General features: G+C 43.4%; 1 protein-coding gene across 2 annotated transcripts in view; it reads right to left on the bottom strand.

The window, feature by feature from the left end:
• The window catches only part of FERMT2 (FERM domain containing kindlin 2), a 612,725-nt gene that overhangs the window by 404,668 nt on the left and 187,880 nt on the right, over positions 1–20,177 (bottom strand). For both annotated transcript variants that reach the window (XM_078659827.1, XM_078659826.1), the window contains exon 3: positions 10,709–10,942. In XM_078659827.1, the coding sequence (XP_078515953.1) occupies positions 10,709–10,942 (234 nt within the window). The remainder of the gene's footprint in view (positions 1–10,708; positions 10,943–20,177) is intronic.

Below are 20,177 nucleotides of genomic sequence, written 5' to 3'. Positions count from 1 at the left end.
TTTTCTCTGGCATTGCCTCAAATGGATACATTGGGGTGAGGGGTTAGAAGATTACGATAAAATAACCAGAGTTGAGATACCCCGCTTCCCTACATACTCTATATTAGATCTACCAGACAGACAGATTGCATTCCATTAAAGGTAGACAAACTGTTCTAGTGCTCTGAGTGGCAAACCAAATGGTCCTGTCCCAATGGGGTACCAACAAAATCCCAGAACCTTTTAGCCGGCTACATCATATCTGGGAACTGCTAAGACTGTAGACCCCAAAGATGTAGATTTCTCAGAGATGTGGGCTCTTTTCCTCTATCACTCTAAGAATTTAGGACCGTAAAAAGCCTGAAATTCTGTAAAGGTGCTACATATTCTTCTGGCACCTCCAAATGATAATCCCAGAGAGATTAGGCTCCAATGGGGTGGTTAACAGTGGAATTCACACCGGTCAAAGCACTGAAGTATGTGTGTTCGTTGAATTTTACAGAATGATTTATCAAACCTATAATTATTTTTGTTCAAAGATTTATTTTTCCCCTGTTATAAATGTACAAGTAAGATCTGGGGTGGAGATTGCTTTATTATTGACAGCACCGGCTGGCCTCTGGGATTTAAACCTTGCTGCAATGGCGTTTATTTTTTACTTTTTAGGGCTCGCCCCTAGCGATGCAGTGCGCAGCACTGCTCGCGCAGGCGAGAGCACTTTTGTGGAGGGTTTCAAAACAGACACTGGAATCGCACACGCTTGTGCGATTCCTTTTGGTCCACAGTATTGGCGTTTGCGGTCCTCTTTTGTAGACAGACAGCACGCAATAGTCCAAAGGCGATAGCATTGCTCCGCCCATGGCCTATTGGTGTCTGTTACCCTTACGCCAACATTGTTTTTCAATTATCGTGCTCAGACATGGGCGCGATAATTAACAGATAGCGCTCGCTCGTGCACCACTCGCTGACTTGTCATTCAATTGTGCATCATTCCCAAATGATGCAAGTTTTTCTTCTGGGCGCTGAGAGAAACTGTGTTTATTTACAGACGTGAATAAAGAATATTGGGATGTGAAGATGCACGCGGTGGGTATCAGTGTTGGGCTACATGATTCCTTATAGCCTTACTAAAAACACACAGAAGGTTGAGCCACACGGAAAGGTAAACACTGACTTCCTTCTGCTATGAACTGTGAGGTGGACTGTTTACATACCTTTCACTGTGCACGTGTAAACATGACTACCACCCGTGTTTAGGCTGTCGGCGTTTATAGACACTTCTTATTACTGTTTTTGTTACCTACTTTACAATGTTCGAACCTGACCTACAAGTCCCAGAATTAAACATGCTGCAGTCTACGACATTTGGACAAGTTGAGGACGTTACATGGGATATGGAAATGACTGGAAGCTATCCTAAGTTACTGAGTGCAGACATACTCTCGGCAGATGTGCGCACATGAATGTGTTCTGTCTGAGTCCTGTGTGTGCTGGCACTTTCCATGAAAGCTTTATCTGTTTAACAGAATTCCCAGGTCAAAATGTGGGGGTTTTAGGACCCCGCAGTAGCAAGTCCGGAGGACTATAATCTTTTCCATTGTAATGAGAAAAACTGTAAAATATTGACATGTAAAGATTTAACAGGCCTGCTTTATTTCACTAATGAACCCAAAGCCTCCTTGTAGCCAACACGGACAATTTGCTCATTTATTGGAACAGTCAGCGGGTTTTCCTTGCCAAAGAAAAAAAAGTTTGTGAAAGACAGACTAGATCGGCAGGCCATTCAGGAGGGGTGTGGAGTTAACTCCATGCAGGAAACCTTTCACATCCTGCGTCCCGGCCTCTCGCTTACTATATAATGATGGCGCTGTGCTCTCGCCAGCCAGCTGATACAAGTTACATTTCTCTCAGGATAAGATGTCCAGGGGCCTGAAGGCAGCGGTACCCTGCCCTCATCTATGCCATCGGGTTCTCCTGCTGCTCAGCCTCAGCTGTGCCAAGGCACTCGGAGCTAAAGGTAAGCCCCCACCTCTCCCTCTGTCTTCGGCTGCTTTGTGTCGCTGCTCACGGCTTCGCAGCGCTTTGCAAGTTTCATCTTGTGCCCGATGTTCTGTCGGTGTTTGCATAACCGGACACGGTATCACCGTACTGCTTTCTGGATAGTTTCTGCATTGCTCAAACTTTCCTCATTTGAAACGTCCCACTGCTCCGCTTTGTTCAGCCTCCCACTGGTTAACAGGGATCTGCTGACAGGCGGGGGTGGGCTGCCGCTCGGGCTGTGAGGGAGTGTGACACGCTCCGAGCCAGCACAGCTGAACTGCAAGGAGGCTCCAAATGTTATGAGCACCACTGTGGCTGACACCGTAATGTTCAAAGGACAGGCAAGGCAGCTGAATCCACTCCGCGTGGCACACACCACAGGGGGCGCAACACTAACTATATAAGCATTGGTTACTAGAGCACCCAGGCTTCTACCTTCCATGCCAGAGCAACTCATTCAGTCCAGTTTTGTGTTGCATGCTGGGCTTTGCAGTCCTGTTTAACACATTGTTAAAGTAGGACGACACTCATTGGGGCTTACTTACAGGGCCCTTGCGCCGCCTGTGTCACTTTTTTCCCCATATTAAAAGTGACGCAGGGGTGGCGCTAGGGGCTTGTAAATAAGTCGCGCTGAGTTGAAGGATAATATCTGGCAGGGATGAGGCACTCAGGAGTGGAACCGCAAAACTTTACATTTGTGATCCCTGACCTACCAGCAATCACTAACGCAGAACATCCAAGCGTGGATGTAAAGCTCTTTCATTTGTCTCCCTAGCCCAGCCCCTCATGTTTGGCACCTGAGAGTTCCTTTAATTGGATGCTAAAGGCGCCTGGGCTACCATGTGACGTGCTTTGTCGTATTTGTGAATGCAAACTTAACGTACGCTTTACCGCGCATTCTAGTTGTCCACTTTGAAAAGTTAAGCAAAAAATGTTTGAGTTTCATTGAACTTCCTAGACGCAGACCAAAAATTTGCCGGCAAGGCTAAATAAACTGCACTGTCCAACGACGTTTATTTTCTGCAAGGCTCGTCCCGCTGGGGGGGGGGGGGCGCTATGCACAAGTTTATTTGCCATGATAATTGGGGAAATGCGCAAATAGGCTTGATACTATGTAACGATAACTACAGACGTTTTTAAATCGCAGCTGTGCATGACATTTCTGCTTGTGGGTGACGGGTGAGGAGAGTTACTCTTGCTGATACAAGCATGTGTCTGGCTTTTATTTTCAACTGAAGTTATTCTCACACCAGCGGTTTGTTCAGTGACCACTGCATAGTTGTAAAATGGACCCAACCATGTCATGCGTGACACCCCCAGTCAGTCATCCTTGGAAGGGGTGTACAGGGGCACAGCTTGGCCTGTAAGGTTGTGGGAGGGGGTAAGGTTCTAATTTCCCAGAAATCACGCTGGCATATCATGGTAAAATACATTATTTGAGGAGCAGAGCGGGTTGGGGGGGGGTGTCTTAAGGAGCAGTGGGAAGGGATAGCAGTGCGGATTGTTAGATACATAGGCTCGTTAGTCCCGCTTTGGCACAGCCTTGTCTGCCTTTGGTGCCGCCCATAACGACAGGATCTTTTTACTTGGCTCGTTACACAATCCTCCGTTATTCAGTGGGTTAGCGCTAATTTTCTTTAATGGTCTTTCCTTATTCCAGCACAATCTGCGTTCACTTTAGCGCCCGCTCTGCTTTATTTAATTTACTTGCAGTGCAGTCTGCATCACTTCATTGTAGCACTGACAAACAAGTATTTGCAATGCAACAGGTCTCATTGTAAATGACACTATCTGCTTCCATGAAATCTTGCACACCGTTCTAAACAATTAGGAGAACAGAGAATCTGAAACATACAAAATAACATGAATAAACTGAAGCGGATTTGATTATCAAATTGTAATGAATGAGACAAATGTGCATTTTATATTTCATCGTTTATATCCAACACCCAACGTCAAATAGGGGCCTACCTAAAAGGTAAAAAACATTAACACTCCAAAGATTCCTTTACTTAATTCATATAACTGATTGGGGACTGTAAGAACGTGCCTTCTTTTTACCATGGGTTCCCCCACTTTTTGCTAAACTGCTGATGTACTTGGAGTGTGGCCTGGGTTCCTGCCAAACAGGTACCCAGGGCCTATGTTCTTTCCATAAAATTAAATGAAATTGTCACTGTGGCCACAGGTCAATCCCTTGTAAATGGTACCATAGGCACTGTGGCCAGGGAAGGCCTTGAAGGGCTGCGGCACTTATTGTGCCACCTTTAGAGGCCCTGTGTGTGTGTATATATACATATATATATATATATATATATATATATATATATATATATATATATATATATATATACATATATACATATATACATATATATATATATACATATATATATATATATACACATACATATACACACACACACACACACCCACACACACACACACACACACACACACACACACCCCCAACCCCCCCAACCCCCCCCCCTTTCTTGCAGGCTGTGTGTTTTGGTGCAGAACAAAGTGAAGATTCAACATGGCACACAACCCTGTGTGCATGCCCACAACCCACTGCCCTGGCATAGGTCAGCCATCCCTCTAGCTGGGTGAACTATACCAGTGGTGAGGGTATAGGTGCATGAGCCCTGTATCCCCACGTTGCCTAGACCAATTAGTTCTTGTAAGTGCAGTAATGGCATTAAGAGTATATGTTGTTGGTAGTTTGTCATAACGAACTCAAAAGTACCATAATGGCTTTACTGAAAACTGAGAAGTTTGGTATCTCACTTCTCAGCACATTAAACCCACAATGATGCCAGTGTGGGATTTAATGAAAAATGTACACAGACCGCATCTTAGAGATGCCCCGTGAAAAACGACCTAACACTAGTGTCCAGGCTGAACCGCTGCTCGCCAGCTGCCACCACCAGACATGTTTCTGGACATCTGAGTCGATAGCCTGCTGCTCTCTGTCTGAAACAAAGCACATCCTGGGACAAGGTGCCAAGCACATGGCAAATCACTTAACTCCCAATCTGGTGGTGCAGCAGGGAACGCATTAGGGTTGACCTTACTCATGAAGGCTTGGACCAACAAACTTCGATATTAGGCATTTTGTCAGAAAGGCAGAATTCCAGAAGCCAGACTACAACGCCTACATAATGAACGACTAATCGTGGCAGCAGAATACTGCTTTTTCCATTAGGGTGTCTGTCAAGTGCGCATTAAATGGTAACTGGCCCGGATGTAGCACACCTGTGCAGCAATATCTCAGTCTATAAGTTGCCTTTTGTTTCAACAGTTGGAAGCTGACAATCTGGTAATTCTGCAGTACTGCACACATCAATCACAAAAGAGACACTTTCCTTAGTGGGGTCCTAGTGGAGACTAGCTAGGTCTCCAGAGAACTGTATAAGGCACTAACACTTTAAGTCTAGGTATAGTACAGTGCTGATACTGTACTCAGCTGACCACGCACCCTCATCATCATCTTAGTAATGTGGAACACTTGGAGCCTTTGAACTGTGTCTGAATCAGAGTCGAACATTACCCATAGCTTTTGGTAGTAGTGGTGTTAAGGAAGAGGCAGGAGATTATCCAAAGTTGGAGGCTGCACTTTTATTGCCTCATATCAATATATGAAGCTAGGGCAAGCCGAATCTGCTTCGGATTGAAAATGGGCGTCGGGACTAAAAATGGAGCCGGCACCACTGGAGTTGGAAATCGGCGGCAGACCAATCTGAACCAGCCTGGCTTCAAGAGCAGAGGTATGGGTTGGCATCGGCAAGGAGTCAGGAAAGGGCATGCTAGCAGAAGTGCTACTGAAGGACATGGAGGAGCTCTGGAGGGAGCAAAATAACTTTATAAATCTGCAGCAGGCCTCTAAATTCCTTCACCTTCTGCAGGTCAACAAATGTCCAGGAAATTCGCGACAGGACTAGACTTAGGATGGACTCAGGCAACTTTAACAGATGACTTATTACTGGAAAACAAAAGAGCAGCCTCTGGTTTGGGACGATTCCCAGGCCTGCTACATGTAATAAGACATCAGCTGAGATCAGGCTCAAGACTGCTCCAGAGGCACCAGTTTTGCATGTGGAGCAGAGATCGACATTAGAATAGTTGGGAGTGGCATGGCCTTCGCTGCAAGTGTGTAAGTATAGTCTGGGGCAGACTGTGGGCCAGACCACATGCTAAGGGGATCAGTCGGCAGTCTTTGGCTGGGGGACCTAGGGGTCCATAGGGCCCAAAGACCTGTTAGAGATGCCAGGAATCATCTGGACCAAGTGCAGTATGAACAAACACAAAGGTTCCCTTGATTTTCAATACTACAAGATTTTCTGGAATCTAACTTCGATTTCAAGTATCCAGAGAGATTCAATAGAAGTCTAATCAGGATTTTAGTCATTCAGTTTCTCACTCACGCAAAACTCCCCCATCTCAAGTGGAACCACAAAAGCACTTACAATCTAAAACTGTATATTACGTAGCCAAGGCGTATGTACTGTTCAAACATTATTTATAAAAATATATTAAAAATTAAAAAGATCAAATATATATATACTTTTTTTTGTAGGTGTTCAATATATATTATAATATATATATATATATATATATATATATATATATATATATATATATATATATATATATATATATATATACACACACACACACACACACACACACACACATACACTATAATCCAAATTTGTGCAACATATTATTCAAACACTCAAATGAAAACCCAAATCAATATAGGTTTTTACAATACATTGTTGAAACATTCTTAAAACATTCAAATGAATCCAAATCGACACGTTTCGGTGGATCTTGCTGTGCGCACCACCTTCCTCAGGACAATTAAAAACAATTCTGTAATGGCAATTTATTTAAAAAAAAGAAGAACATGATCACTATACGTCCTTGGCATACGTTTACGTCAAGACCAATAATTGCATCATTTCATTAATCATAGAGACTTGATCTAAAGAGGCAACTTGTAGGTATTAAAAATTCATTACATGACTTCATTATATAAAGTTCATTATTAATAAACGAACATTTAAAACCAAAATGGCTTATCCTCTTGTCAATTACATTCTTGAGCTACTACCACTTTATTGATCTTATCTTAGTATTTAGACTATCCACCTGTGCTGATTTTGTGTCCCATTCGAGCTCCCTCCATACTACCCACCACTCAGAGTGTAGTTACTCTATAGAAGGCCTATAGTTGGAAACCCCAAATGATACTATGTCCAGCATTCATACACAATCAATATACCAACCATGTTAGTTTGCATACCTTAATCTTAGTCACCATTCACCCTGGTGGATTACTATGAAGGTGATTACGGACAGCTTTTATTCTTTGTCCTATGTTAAGAGAAGACAGAAATAATATTGTATAACTATTACTGTCCTCCCATTGCTTGTTGTTCTCATTACAAAATGTACTTACTCTAAAATCTATGGTTGTGAATCGATTATAAGGTTTCGTTTTTTCAATTCTGAGCAAACTTATTCCGCGTTGTGGACGTTCCTTCCTGTTCTCAAGTGCAGTATGGCCTCTTTGAAGGCCTCCACTTGCAGTAAGGTCCTCAACCCAGGAAACTCGGGGTGTGTGAGGCTCAGTTTGAGTTAGACGCTAGAGTCAGGTCTTTTGAGTGCCGACCTAGACCAACTTCTCCACGGAGTGAAAGTGACAGGAAGGAGGCAAACACAGTCAAGTCTTCTTGCATCTATGATAAGACCGGTCTTTCGACTTACCCTAGAATGGCAACTTGGTGCTGGAGTGAGACAAAGCACAAGATACCCTACTTCTTATGCTTGACTACCTATAACTTCACCTTGAGCTTTCGGTTGGCCTTAGGGTGAGTCTAGGAGCTTTCGCTGCAGGACTTAAAGTGATGCAGAGGCAGAGACACCACAAACACATAAAAGAGGTTATATGAGGAATGTCTAACCACTAGCAATCTCCCAGGTTAGCATTACAACCCATTGTCCTTTTGCCCACCATCTTACTTCAGACCCAGCCATACACAAATCAACTTTCACCCTGCTTCAGGAACAGTCCAGCCCGAACTGCAAGGCCAGGTTCTCCCTGAACAAAAACAAACATTGTAATGGTTTTGTCCTGACTGGGGCTCCTCACTTATGGGTAGATTAGTTACAGTGGCACAGTATCTATGCCTGTGCTTACTTTTGCTACTAAGGGCGGTACATCTAACACCAATTGGGATTGGAGGAATGCTTTGAATACATCCAAACACTGGCAATCGGTTGGGGTAGTATTCCACAACAGCATTCTTTTCCCCACCCAAGACACCTCAAACAGACATCGTACAGGTCTGTGGATGACACCAATTTCTGTAGTTGTGCTCCAATTGGAAACCTGTGGTGTCGGGGGGCACACACTTCACTAGCAGACAGTTGGTAGAAAAAGAACATTTTGGGGGCTAGAAAAACACAGGCCACAGGTTGGGAACAGAGTACTGGATCCACGACAAAAGGCACTGAAAGAATAAAAGTATCAGTACAGAGGGCTGTCACATTCAGAGTCCAGGCAACGCCTCCGTGCAGTCAGAATGCACTACCTGTCAGTGCATAGGAGAAACTTTATGAAGCAGCCTGGCAGAATTCAAAAGGTAAGGAATCTGCAGTTAGAAGTACTCATTAAAAATAGATTTTACTATAAGAAAACAAGGTCTAATGAAGACTTTGTGGGTCCAGTACATTTATTAATATATTCAACCAGTACATCTCGTGGAAATTCGTTGAGTTAAAGACTGGCTGAGAATAGTAAGAGAGGCACTGCTTTTTCTTTTCACTAGATCTGCTACAACTACATCTGATTGACAGGACATTTTACATCATTACAAAAATGCTGGCTTTTAGAAAGCGATATTTAGCACACGTTTTGAACGCTGTAGACTATGTAGTATTTTACCCATTTCAAAAATGGCCCCCAATCCCCAAAATGCTTTAGACAGCCAGATGAGGTTTTTCCAAAGCCAACGCAGACATTTATTAAACCAGGCCTGTGAGTAGCTGGATTTGAAGGTGAACCCGGTCCAGACCTGGCATGTACATGGGGAATGAAACCCCATTGATCAGTGAGGCTGATCTCCAGCATTAACAAAGTCATCTGATTCCATGGTACCCCAAAACCTGCAGTAGGGTGCTTCCCGCCAAGAGATACATGTCTGAGTGTGGAAGATCTCCACCTCAAAATGTGGCCAAGGCCCAGGAATAAGAGGAGGGATACTAAAGGAGTGGGGTAGAGAACCAATTATTGGTAATATAAGGGACACAAACTGTATTGCTCTCCCTTTTACCCAGATATGACCACGGTGGATGCAGTCTTATATCAGACTTCAAAGCATCATCTTCAGCTGGACAGCTATGCAGAATGGATACCAACTCAGGGGTTACCACGCTTAAACAAAAAAGAATAGGGATCCAGGGGAATGAAGGTACGACTAAATAAATGTGTAGTATAACGTGTTCTTCCATATGTCTGGGCACAGATAGTGGATGCTGTAGGAATAGATGGGAGGAGCTGAACTCCAGATAATCACACTATGCATGCACTCAAGGTCCCAAGTGGCCGTATTTTTAAAACTTTCGTAGCCGTCCCTGCAGTGCAAGCAATGCTCAACCAGTTGGGATGGAGGAAAATCTAGAACACAGCATAGTTCGCTATATGAGTAACAAACCTTGCACCACTTCTGCGGTGTTACACTTTACACAATGATGTACGCTGCATACTAGTTTTGCAATTTATTCAGTTCACAAATCGTGTCCAAGTGGTAAATACAGGCTTGATTCTCCATGGATAGATTCCCATAACCATACTCCCAGTAGCACTTCTCACCAAGGTATGTCCACACCCAACAGAAAAACTGACATACTCCTAAAAACATCATATTGCTCAGATACCCTACACAGTCAGGATTTTTCACAACAGCACTACTATGAAACAGGACATCTCAACCTGCTGCGCAATGGGCTTCTCTATCATAAGCCACTAGTAAGGTCCTTTACTCTTGCCTCATTAACACCAGCTCAATGAAAGGACAGTACCCCAGCTAAGAATAGGACCAGTACACATCACAAGCTGAAACAGTCTCTAGTATTTAATGGTACCCAAGTTGCTGGGTAGAATATGCACTATATAAATGCAGACAAAATAAGGTTATAAACGTTACACTGCCTGTGCCACAAACCCTACCACCAGCACTTAAAGCACAGGTCTTCTGAGTTCCACATCACATATGCCTTCGAGGTAACACAATTGTCAAGTTGCCCATACCTACGGCGAGGCATCGAGGGAGAAGGAAGAATATGGGGGGTGGGGGAATGATTACGCTTAAAACAAGTTTTAAAAAGAAAAGCGCAGCAAGACTCTTTTTTAAAGTGGCATTCTGCCACAAAGTAGGTACCCAAAGAGGGTAAAGGTGCAGACCTGTACCCAAGAACTCAAGGAAAGCTGAAGAATGTCCTGGAGAGCAAAACAAGAGCTACAAATTAACAGTGAATTTGATTAAGTGCATAAATATAAACGCCCATGGAAATTCAAAGCATACAGCCAGCGTCAAAAGCATTACTGAATACACCATGAATGAGCGTAAAGAGCATGAACCTGCATAAGAATTTATTAACAGCCTTTCATAATACTTACTGAACGTTTTGCAGATGTCCGAGACTGCTTTGAAGACTCTGTCCGAGTAGTTCACTTTTACCCTTACATATTTCATGTTTGGAAGTTGGAGACGAAGCAGTTTGTGCTGAGGTGTGAACTGGAGTTTTGCATCTGCCTGAATACCATATTTGTCTAAGGTCCAATGAGTTTTAAGGAGCCAAGTCCTTTTCTTTTCCCACCAAAGAGCATGATCAGACCAATCCTTTTTGACATCTGCAAAGTAATTAAGTAGATACGTTTAACAATCAAGTTTTCACAAATAAAGCGACGTGCATATACATATGATTAGCATTCATTACAGTATATGAAACATAAATAACCTAAAATAGCGAAGACCCCGTGAGCAGCTCTCTTGCGAGCTTGAGACCATACTTACCCAGACACGATAGTGTAAACCCTTCTCAAAATAATAATCACTATTGAAACATCATAGCATAAATTTTGATAATCGAAAAATGGTTAACTATCTAAAGCTAGACAGCAATCATAGGGATTACTTGTTTTTGGCCTAAAGTGGTATATGCGAAAGCCAGTCATGTTGCAAGAGCATTACATCACCTATAACAATAGGGTGCAAAACAAAAAGAGAAAAAAAACTCACTGGAATCCAACTATGAAAATTACTTTCTTCAAGTAAAAAAACACAATTGACTTTAATATCTGCACCAGAAGGAAAGCTGAACATCATAAGAAGCTTCATTCAACTGCACGCAATGGCCATGACTAATTGTTATGAGGGCCAATGGCCCAGCAAATTCAATACGGAGCACCAATCGTGGTAAACCCAGTCACATTCGAATTACATTCTTGAAAGCATTTAAGGTCAAGGCAACGCAACTCCCTTGAACGATGCAACAGAGCTGCTGACTTAGGAATTGGGAAGCAGATTAGAATCCTGGCATCAGTTCAACAGTTTATGGGTAAACCACTTACTCTTGCCTAAAAAAAAAAATCTGAAAGAAATCCAAAACCGTGTAATGTAATCTGGAGCTCATATAACGCATTTCAATACATTTGGGCCAAGTACATACTATATTAAACAAAAACCAAAAAACATTAAAAAAACACCACAAATTGGTTTTGAATTTTCTACAGGTCATCCGTTCCACCTTCACTATGAAGTCATAAAAATGTATTTCATTTTGGAACTAAAGATTTGCATTCAATAGTCATCAAGACAATGGGACCGGAGCTGCTTTTTGTTACTAGGTTGGACTTACCTTAATAGCTTGTTTTTTTAACATAAAACTTCATACCAAAGTAGTGACGTCTTTGTGCACTGTAAATTACATGACTTACCATTGCACAATATAATACTCTATTTACATAAAACTCAGAAGGATGAAAGGATCGAATCATCGCTTCAGAGCAGTTAACAAATTTGAATTAAGTTAGCCAACTCAACCCAGTCCATGAGTCACTGCAGCATACTGCATGAATATGCCCAGTTGCCCCTAATGTTGGACTACATGGGTCCATCAGGTAATCAATTTCACACCTTCAATCCCATTTGCCTTCTCTCCTCCAACAATTACTCTACCATTCTTTTTTGTCTTGTCACGCAATTTCACTTATCTCCAGACTTTCTTCCTCTCTATTCTTGCCTCCTATTCATCCTCATTGTACTCTTCTCTCATCCTTCCTCTCTAAAACAGTCCCCTGCAGTCTTCTCTGGTCAAGTTACTACACCTTCTACCATAATCTCCTTGACTGCGCTTCTCTCCCCTAAGCACCTACCATCTTTTTTCTAATCCTATATTTCCTTACGATCCTCTTCTTTAAACTTTTCTTTCTTTCTTGAGGATTAAAACATAGTACGTGAGTTATAAGGAGAACTATATTTTCCATATCTAAATTAAGTTTTTATGCAGGATTTTAAGACCGACAACACATGAAGTGCTACTTGTTCCCACCTTCTTCCTCTGAGGAGGATCATAAAAAAATATTGTACTGTACTGCTTTGGCCCAGAAGCACAACTGAAACAGAAAGATTGTTAGACATATGAAGCTATCAACAAGCTGCAAAAAACACACAATAGGTTTACCTTCCTTTTCTGTCAAACAGGAAACGGCATTGCTATCACACAAAAGCAAGTTTCCAGACTGTACATCTCAAAGACACAGCCTTGATATCGATAGGTAAGAGCGATCATTTCTAGGCAAGAAGTTCAAAAGTCTTCACTTGCTACCTGAAACAGGTAAACAATCCATAGGATGAGTCAATAAGCACTATAGATCCTCTATTTCAAGGGGCAGGAATCAAAGGTCCACCTCATTTGCAAATAAGGGGTAACACCTCTCCTCCACCATCTCCCAAATCTGACATGGTCTGAAGAGTGATTACCCCCACTCAAGTTAGTTACCTTATTAAATATTTATACCCTCCCCTACTATGCAGTACCCTCAATTGGTTGACATCTACAAATACCCAACATACATAATGATAGCTACAGTTGAAGCCTATGTAGTTAATTACATTTGTGCTCAGGATTACTGACCAGAGGCACAGGTAAAGGAGTAGAGCATCCTAAAGGCTCCCATAAAAAAAGGTTATAATATAATCACCCCAAATTTACAATATCCTAATGTAACTCCCATGATAAGCTGGGGTGGCGAAGTAAGCTAAAATACGATGATGGATTAAACCCAGATCTGTGACTGGGGGTGAGTGTCTGAAATGTTTCAACGCCTTGTGCATCATCTCCTTGTGTTAAGCTTTCAGTCTCCCAATACTTAATTGTCATAAAGTGGACTTTTAACATTCAAATCTTCATGTATAGCTTCTGTTGGTGCTACGGGGTACACAATGAAAATGTTAACAGTACAGAAATCCAAAAGAACACGTTTATGGAGCATTGCTGGCCACCCTAAGCAAGTGGGGAACCTTCCCTGCCCACATCGCAGCCGCCACTAAACGGCAATTGAAGCAGAAACAAGATGTTTCCAGCTCCTGCTGGCATTTAGTGACAGCAGCTAGCAGGAGGAGTGATGAAGGGCAATGCTGACTCAATGATTTTCAAGAGACAACAAGCATTTACAATGCAATGGTTTTGCCTTTGTTAAAGTAAGAGCTATTAGCATTGCTCTTGACATTATTTTTATTTATGTTTTTTTTAAACATAAATAAATGGCATAGTCATTTACAATAGCAGGGCAGGGCCCAGGGAAGGGGGGGCGAGGAGAGACGAAGGAGAGCTGCGGGCTCAGGAAAGGAGGGGGGGCGAGGAGAGACAAAGGAGAGCTGCAGCTCAGGGAAGGGAGGGGCGAGGAGAGACGAAGGAGAGCTGCGGGCTCTTGTTGTAATGCTTGCATGGATGAGTTGGTGGATGAGTTGGTGGATGCATGGATGGGTGCATGCATGGATGGGTGTATGGATGGGTGTATGGATAGATGCATGAATGGGTGGATGGATAGATGCATATATACAGCCAATCCCTCAACAATTTATGCAATCCACCAACCCATTCAACCAACAACCCATCCATGCATCCATCCATGCATCCACCCATACATCCATGCATCATGCATCATGCATCCATCCACCCACTGCGTCCCACGCCGACCCCTCTAAATACAACTTATGTTTTCTGTATATAGAGATGACTGTATTCACTAGTATATGCAGTAGACCTTTCTACTCTAACATTCCTATGTGACTCTTGCAGTACATCTATTCATATCCCTTCCATATGTATATAGAAATATAACGAGAAACAACAGTCTCTTCTTTGTGTGACTACATCTAGTACATTTCAATTGTTTTCCTGTTTGTATCTTTTACTTAACGCATGTAAATCAAAGTCTTTAGGTTTGGCAACTGGTTCTTATGTAAAGCGCTCCGACACCTTTGGGTAAAGTTCGCGCTACATAAAATCACATTAAATAAAACTTTACCCCACAAATCCAACCATCCATTTGTGCCTAGGCTTACATTTTACGGCCTCGAAGCACACAGAGAAGGGACAGTTTACTAAGTCGATGCTTTGTAGGGTGCATGGCAGGGGACAGTTTTAGGCGCCAAGGGAGGGTAGGGAGCAGAGTCAGAGTACTTCACGGAGGTAGGGGGCACTTTTTTATGGTTCAGGGCAGGTGGCTACGGTACTTTTTGGAGCATGGCCTTATTTTAAAGGGCTCAGTTCAGGTGGATGAACGGCACAAAACACCAGGCAGACAGAGGGCAGAAGGACACAAAAACGAGGGGAAACAATTATAACTGAGGGCAGATTGGCACAAAAAAACAGGCAGACAGAGAAGAAGGACACAAAAACGAGGGGTGGGTGATTCTAACGGAGGGCAGAACGGCACAAATCACAAGGCAGACAGAGGGCAGAAGGACACAAAAACGAGGGGGGGATGATTGTAACAGAGGGCAGAACGGCACAAAACACCAGGCAGACAGAGGGAAGGACACAAAAACGAGGGGGGGGGGGGGTGATTCTAACGGAGGGCAGAACGGCACAAAACACCAGGCAGTCAGAGGGCAGAAGGACACAAAAACGAGGGGAAACAATTATAACTGAGGGCAGATTGGCACAAAAAAACAGGCAGACAGAGAAGGACACAAAAACGAGGGGTGGGTGATTCTAACGGAGGGCAGAACGGCACAAATCACAAGGCAGACAGAGGGAAGAAGGACACAAAAACGAGGGGGGGATGATTGTAACAGAGGGCAGAACGGCACAAAACACCAGGCAGACAGAGGGAAGAAGGACACAAAAACGAGGGGGGATGATTGTAACGGAGGGCAGATTGACAGAAAACACGAGGCAGACAGAGGGCAGAAGGACACAAAAACGAGGGGTGGATGATTATAACGGAGGGCAGAATGGCACAAAACACCAGGCACACCGAGGGAAGAAGGACACAGAATCGAGTGGAAACAATTATAACTGAGGGCAGATTGGCACAAAAAACTAGGCAGACAGAGGGCAGAAGGACACAAAAACGAGAGGGAAGAAAGACACACAAGCTACGGCTGGAGGGGGCAGGCACAAAGGGAATACGGACAACGGGAGGGGTCGGGAGGAAACACAAACTACGGTCACAGATGCCAGCCAGTTACCCCCACATTGGGTCACGGGTCGAAATGCAGCCTCAGCCCCACCCCTGCCCCTTCTCTTAGACAGCAGGGACTGTTTATCACACCACAGCCCCCTCATGCTCTCACCTTAATGGTCTAGTTCATCTGGGGGGAGTCAGCCAGTTGCCCCCACATTGGGTAATCCTGGGGGAGAGCAGTAGCCCGTTCCAGTGTGGTCCCCTGTCTCCCGCTCGTGACACGCGATGCTTCCTGTTCCGGCTCCCTTCATTACGCTGTTTACTCAACCTTAGTCAATGAATGGTAGAGTCCTTCGCCTAGGCAGAAGCGCGTCTCGGAGTATATAGCGTATCTTCCATGGTAATTTATGCTTTTCGGATTCCATTGACGACATGTCAACCATAAATGTATTATTTTTGTTCTTTCGAGAGCAAAGATTCGAGCGGGGGCCTTGTATGCTCCTCTCTCTCAAATAAGAAGCCGTGGCTAATAGTCTAGTATAACTCCCAGATTAAGGTTTATAAGGCGTCTAGCTTTCACAATCTGCGACGCCCTTGGTGCAGGAGCTGCTGAACGTGGCATCCCTTTTAATAAGATGTTCCATACTTTTAGTTCTTGCACTGTTACATAAAACAGAGTGCCTCTCAGACTTAAGAATCTTAATAGGGGACAATTGTGTCAGAGAAAGAACAAAATGATTATAAAAGCAGGGAAGTGGTGTCAGCCTAAACATCTGTTTCTCTCCGCCCCCCGGCTTGTCGGCTGGGCGAGAGCGTGTGGCTGTAAAGGTGGTGCAGTCCCCGCGGCGGCTCGGGTCAGGCAAACCCTCGGTGCTTCTGGGATCACGGACGGCTTCACATGGCCTCTGCGAGCGATGGGCCAATCCCAACGCGGCCCTGAGGCGAGCCCCCGATGACGTCAGAGCTCCTTGACCAATAGAAACGCGGCTCCCTCGTGCCAGCAGCCTATCAGAGCCTATCAGATACACACACATACAAACTGGACGGCTTTGTTTTTCTCGGTCTAAACCCTTCTCCAGAACGAGCTCTGCATATTTGTACCCGTCATTGCTTTCTGTCTCTTTGAGGACAAAATGCAGGTTACTGCTCAGCTTATAGCCCTGCAGGGCGTTGATGCCAATGTCGGGGTCTCGGGCATTCCCGACAGCAATGCGCGTTCCTGGCAACGTGGACTCCGATATATTTAAATCAACAGCATTCTTTAAAAAACTCGGGATGTTATCGTTAATATCCTGGATGTGCACGGAAACACGAACAAAGTTAAAAACAAATTAGACAGCGGGAGGGGGGGGGGGCGGGAACGGGTACACACTTACCTGCTCGGCAACATAAATCGCGCAGCCCACTCCTGCAAAAGGCAGGACGAGAGTAAACAAAACACGGCTTGAGAAAAAAAAAAAAAAAAGACCCCGCCCACCGCAGCGTGATGTCGCCAAAAGGAAAAGTTCTCGGGAACGCCCCCGAATCTGGTCCGGGATTGACGGACAGAGCCGTCTCCCAATGGCTAGCCTCCATTTATGGAGCTAGCCAATGGGAGGAGGGGGCGAGGAGGGGGCGGATACCCGACCCCACAGAGAAACATAAGATTTTGCTAGCGCATGCGTACTTCGTACGCATTGGCTAGGCAAAACCTAAAAACAGATCAAGCAACCTCGTAGTCCCTGGAACATACGCCACTCACCCTATGGAAGCAGTCACTGAATGAAGGCTAAAGCTGGGCACACTCATACAAGGTCAATCCGTAAGTGGCAACAGATTGCAACTTCCTTTCTCCTTCTGACTTCTGCTGTAGAGAATGCAATGGCCCATCCTGGATTGGGTCTACTTATGAAGAGCCTTAATTCCAGTAGAGGGTTTTTTGTTAAAGCAAAAATATGTCTGGTGAAAAAAAAAGGCTAATCCCATTCAGCACCATGCAGGGAGGCAAAATATAATACATGCAAAAATAGGAGCTCTGATAATACAGGCTCTGCGTATGTCCGAGCTTATCAGAAGACGGAATTTAGCATGTAGCACTAGCAAGATTTCCATTAAGGTTTTTTGGATTATCGAAGCCTTAATATACTAGAGCTATAACTGGGTCAGGTTTCTTAATGTCTGAACAGTCATGCTCGGTACATGCAAGGGCTCTGTTTAGGTCAGAGTCTGATCACATTCGGGGGAGAGGTGGCGTGGGGGGAATCTAAATTTTAAATAACTCGCACTATATCGGAGCTATGATTCTAGCAGTGTTTTGACTATCCTCGACTCGGTTTATGCCCAGATCTCTTTTGTACCTCGTCTCCTTAGGCAGTCTTGTAATTTGCTCTGGCGGAGGGATCATATTTACTGTAACTCACTCAGTTGATGTTACAAAATGTAACTGTAAATAAGCTTCGAAAACTCTTGCAGTGCAGTACCTACATTACCAACGGAGGTCAATGAGCTATTTGAATGCTCAGGGGACCACAAATGTAATTCTGCCCAATCACTTTTTACTGTGCCTCAATTCTGTAAATAACTTGCACAGTACATTTTAATAGAGGACATCAACAAGGTACTGCCTGTGCTAACATTATGCTTTTTACATGTAGACAATGATGTTAACCAAGAATCGACACGAATGATTTTTTTCATATGATCGACACATTTGATTAGTTAGGGAACTTGTATTTTGGGCTGTCTTAAACATACATTGCACGCTGGCTTTATACTACGGTTTCAGTGGTTTTTCGAGCGGGCAGTTACCCTGCTTTATTTCATTCGCAAATAATGCCCTCTGTTCTCTCCAGAAGGAATGCGTTCTTTACAGACCGAGGGCCATTTCGGAGGTTGAGAGAAAGAGCTGGCTCAGGGAGACTCCAGTTAATCAGATCAGTGGAATGGAAAAGTCCAGGAATTGTTCTCGGTGCTGTACAAGCTACACAGTTTTTACCGAATCCATCTGTTGCTTAAAAGGGGTCTGTTCAAATGCAGCAACAAATCGGTTTAAGAAAACTTTGCTAATTATTTATACGTGTAGCGGAAACAGGCCGCCGTTGTGGCAAAAACTGCGATGGTAGGTCTTTCTTAATCTGTTTGCCTCTACAACGGCATTACTCCAAAAGCAGACAAAGTTAACCGGAATTTTAAGCTCTTTCATTTATCTGGAGGTGAAGAAATTACTTCTGTAACTCCAGAAGCACTGTGTATTATACATACATCGAGAATTCGGTGAGCAATAGAAATGGGAGGATATTGTTAAAGTCTGCAAATAAAAGCTTTTTTTCTGTCAAAATTACTGCCAGTAGTGTATTTTGAGATTTGAGCTCATTTAATTTCCCAAAGCATTCGCCAAAACAGTATATCCAATCCTTTGAAACAATACTGTTTTTCCTTTTTACAGACAGCGTGGTTTGTCTTTGCAGCAGAAGGCTCATCTCTGACATTGCCACGTTGTGGCACTGGGAAATAGTAACAAGAGGTTTGTGCTACAGGAGGGTATACGAAAAAGTTAAAGGTTTTTGTCAAGTGGCTCTACACAAAGTCTTTTGTCCCCCCTGGTCTTAAACCAGGTGCCCCCAGGAGTGGATATTATGCACATACAGTACTAGCATTCTCTTGATTCTAGTCCATAGAAATGGTATTCAACGAGCACCCGTAGACAATATTTTTTTCAAATCTTGTATTTTCTGTATCTGACCACTGAAGGCACTGATTTTATATTGAGAACAAAGCTTTGGACTATACCATTTCCAGCTGAAAGGCATTATTTCTCTCCATGTGTTCCCATAACTGGTGTGTCACGCAGTTTGGTGCTTACTTTCCCTTCATGTTAAAGAACAGTAGAGGTTTCAGCACCCAGGCTAATTTGCTCCATAGCTAAATACATACAAGGTCCCAAACGCGAGACCGATTGCACTGCTAAACAACCAGCAAAAAAGAGGTCTTTAAATCCGGTATTTATCTCAACACATTCATTACAATTCAAAGATAGAGGTCAAATGTCAGGCTAAATCTTCTGACAAATTGGGGTCTATGTTGGAGATTGACTCCAAAGTAAGTGCAGATTGTAAACGCCAAATAAAAGTAAAGTGAATCATGTAAAAATCTTGCATGGAGTGTGGAAAGGAAAGGCAGTAAACATGTAAATGTCTGTAAATGATCTGCACACATACAGCAGTTACGAAAGCAGATATGAAGCAACGCACATTTTTAGTCATTCTGAAGTGAGAAGTAAACACAGATTTAAATAGGTTCAAAACAAAATCAAGCCTCTTAACTTGGTGTCGCACAAATAAACATTCACCGAAACTAAATAACTAATCACAATTTATGTGCAATATATTTTTAGGATTAAAACTATGTCTGTATACATTTAGTGGTCATTTCTATTAAAAAAAAAACGTGCTATCTCTAAATGAGTGTGCTA

The sequence above is a fragment of the Lissotriton helveticus genome, chromosome 9 (genome assembly GCF_964261635.1).
Source record: "Lissotriton helveticus chromosome 9, aLisHel1.1, whole genome shotgun sequence".
NCBI lineage: Eukaryota > Metazoa > Chordata > Amphibia > Caudata > Salamandridae > Lissotriton > Lissotriton helveticus.
The sequence above is the reverse complement of the archived record's forward strand: the minus strand, read 5'-3'. Positions and strand labels throughout refer to the sequence as shown.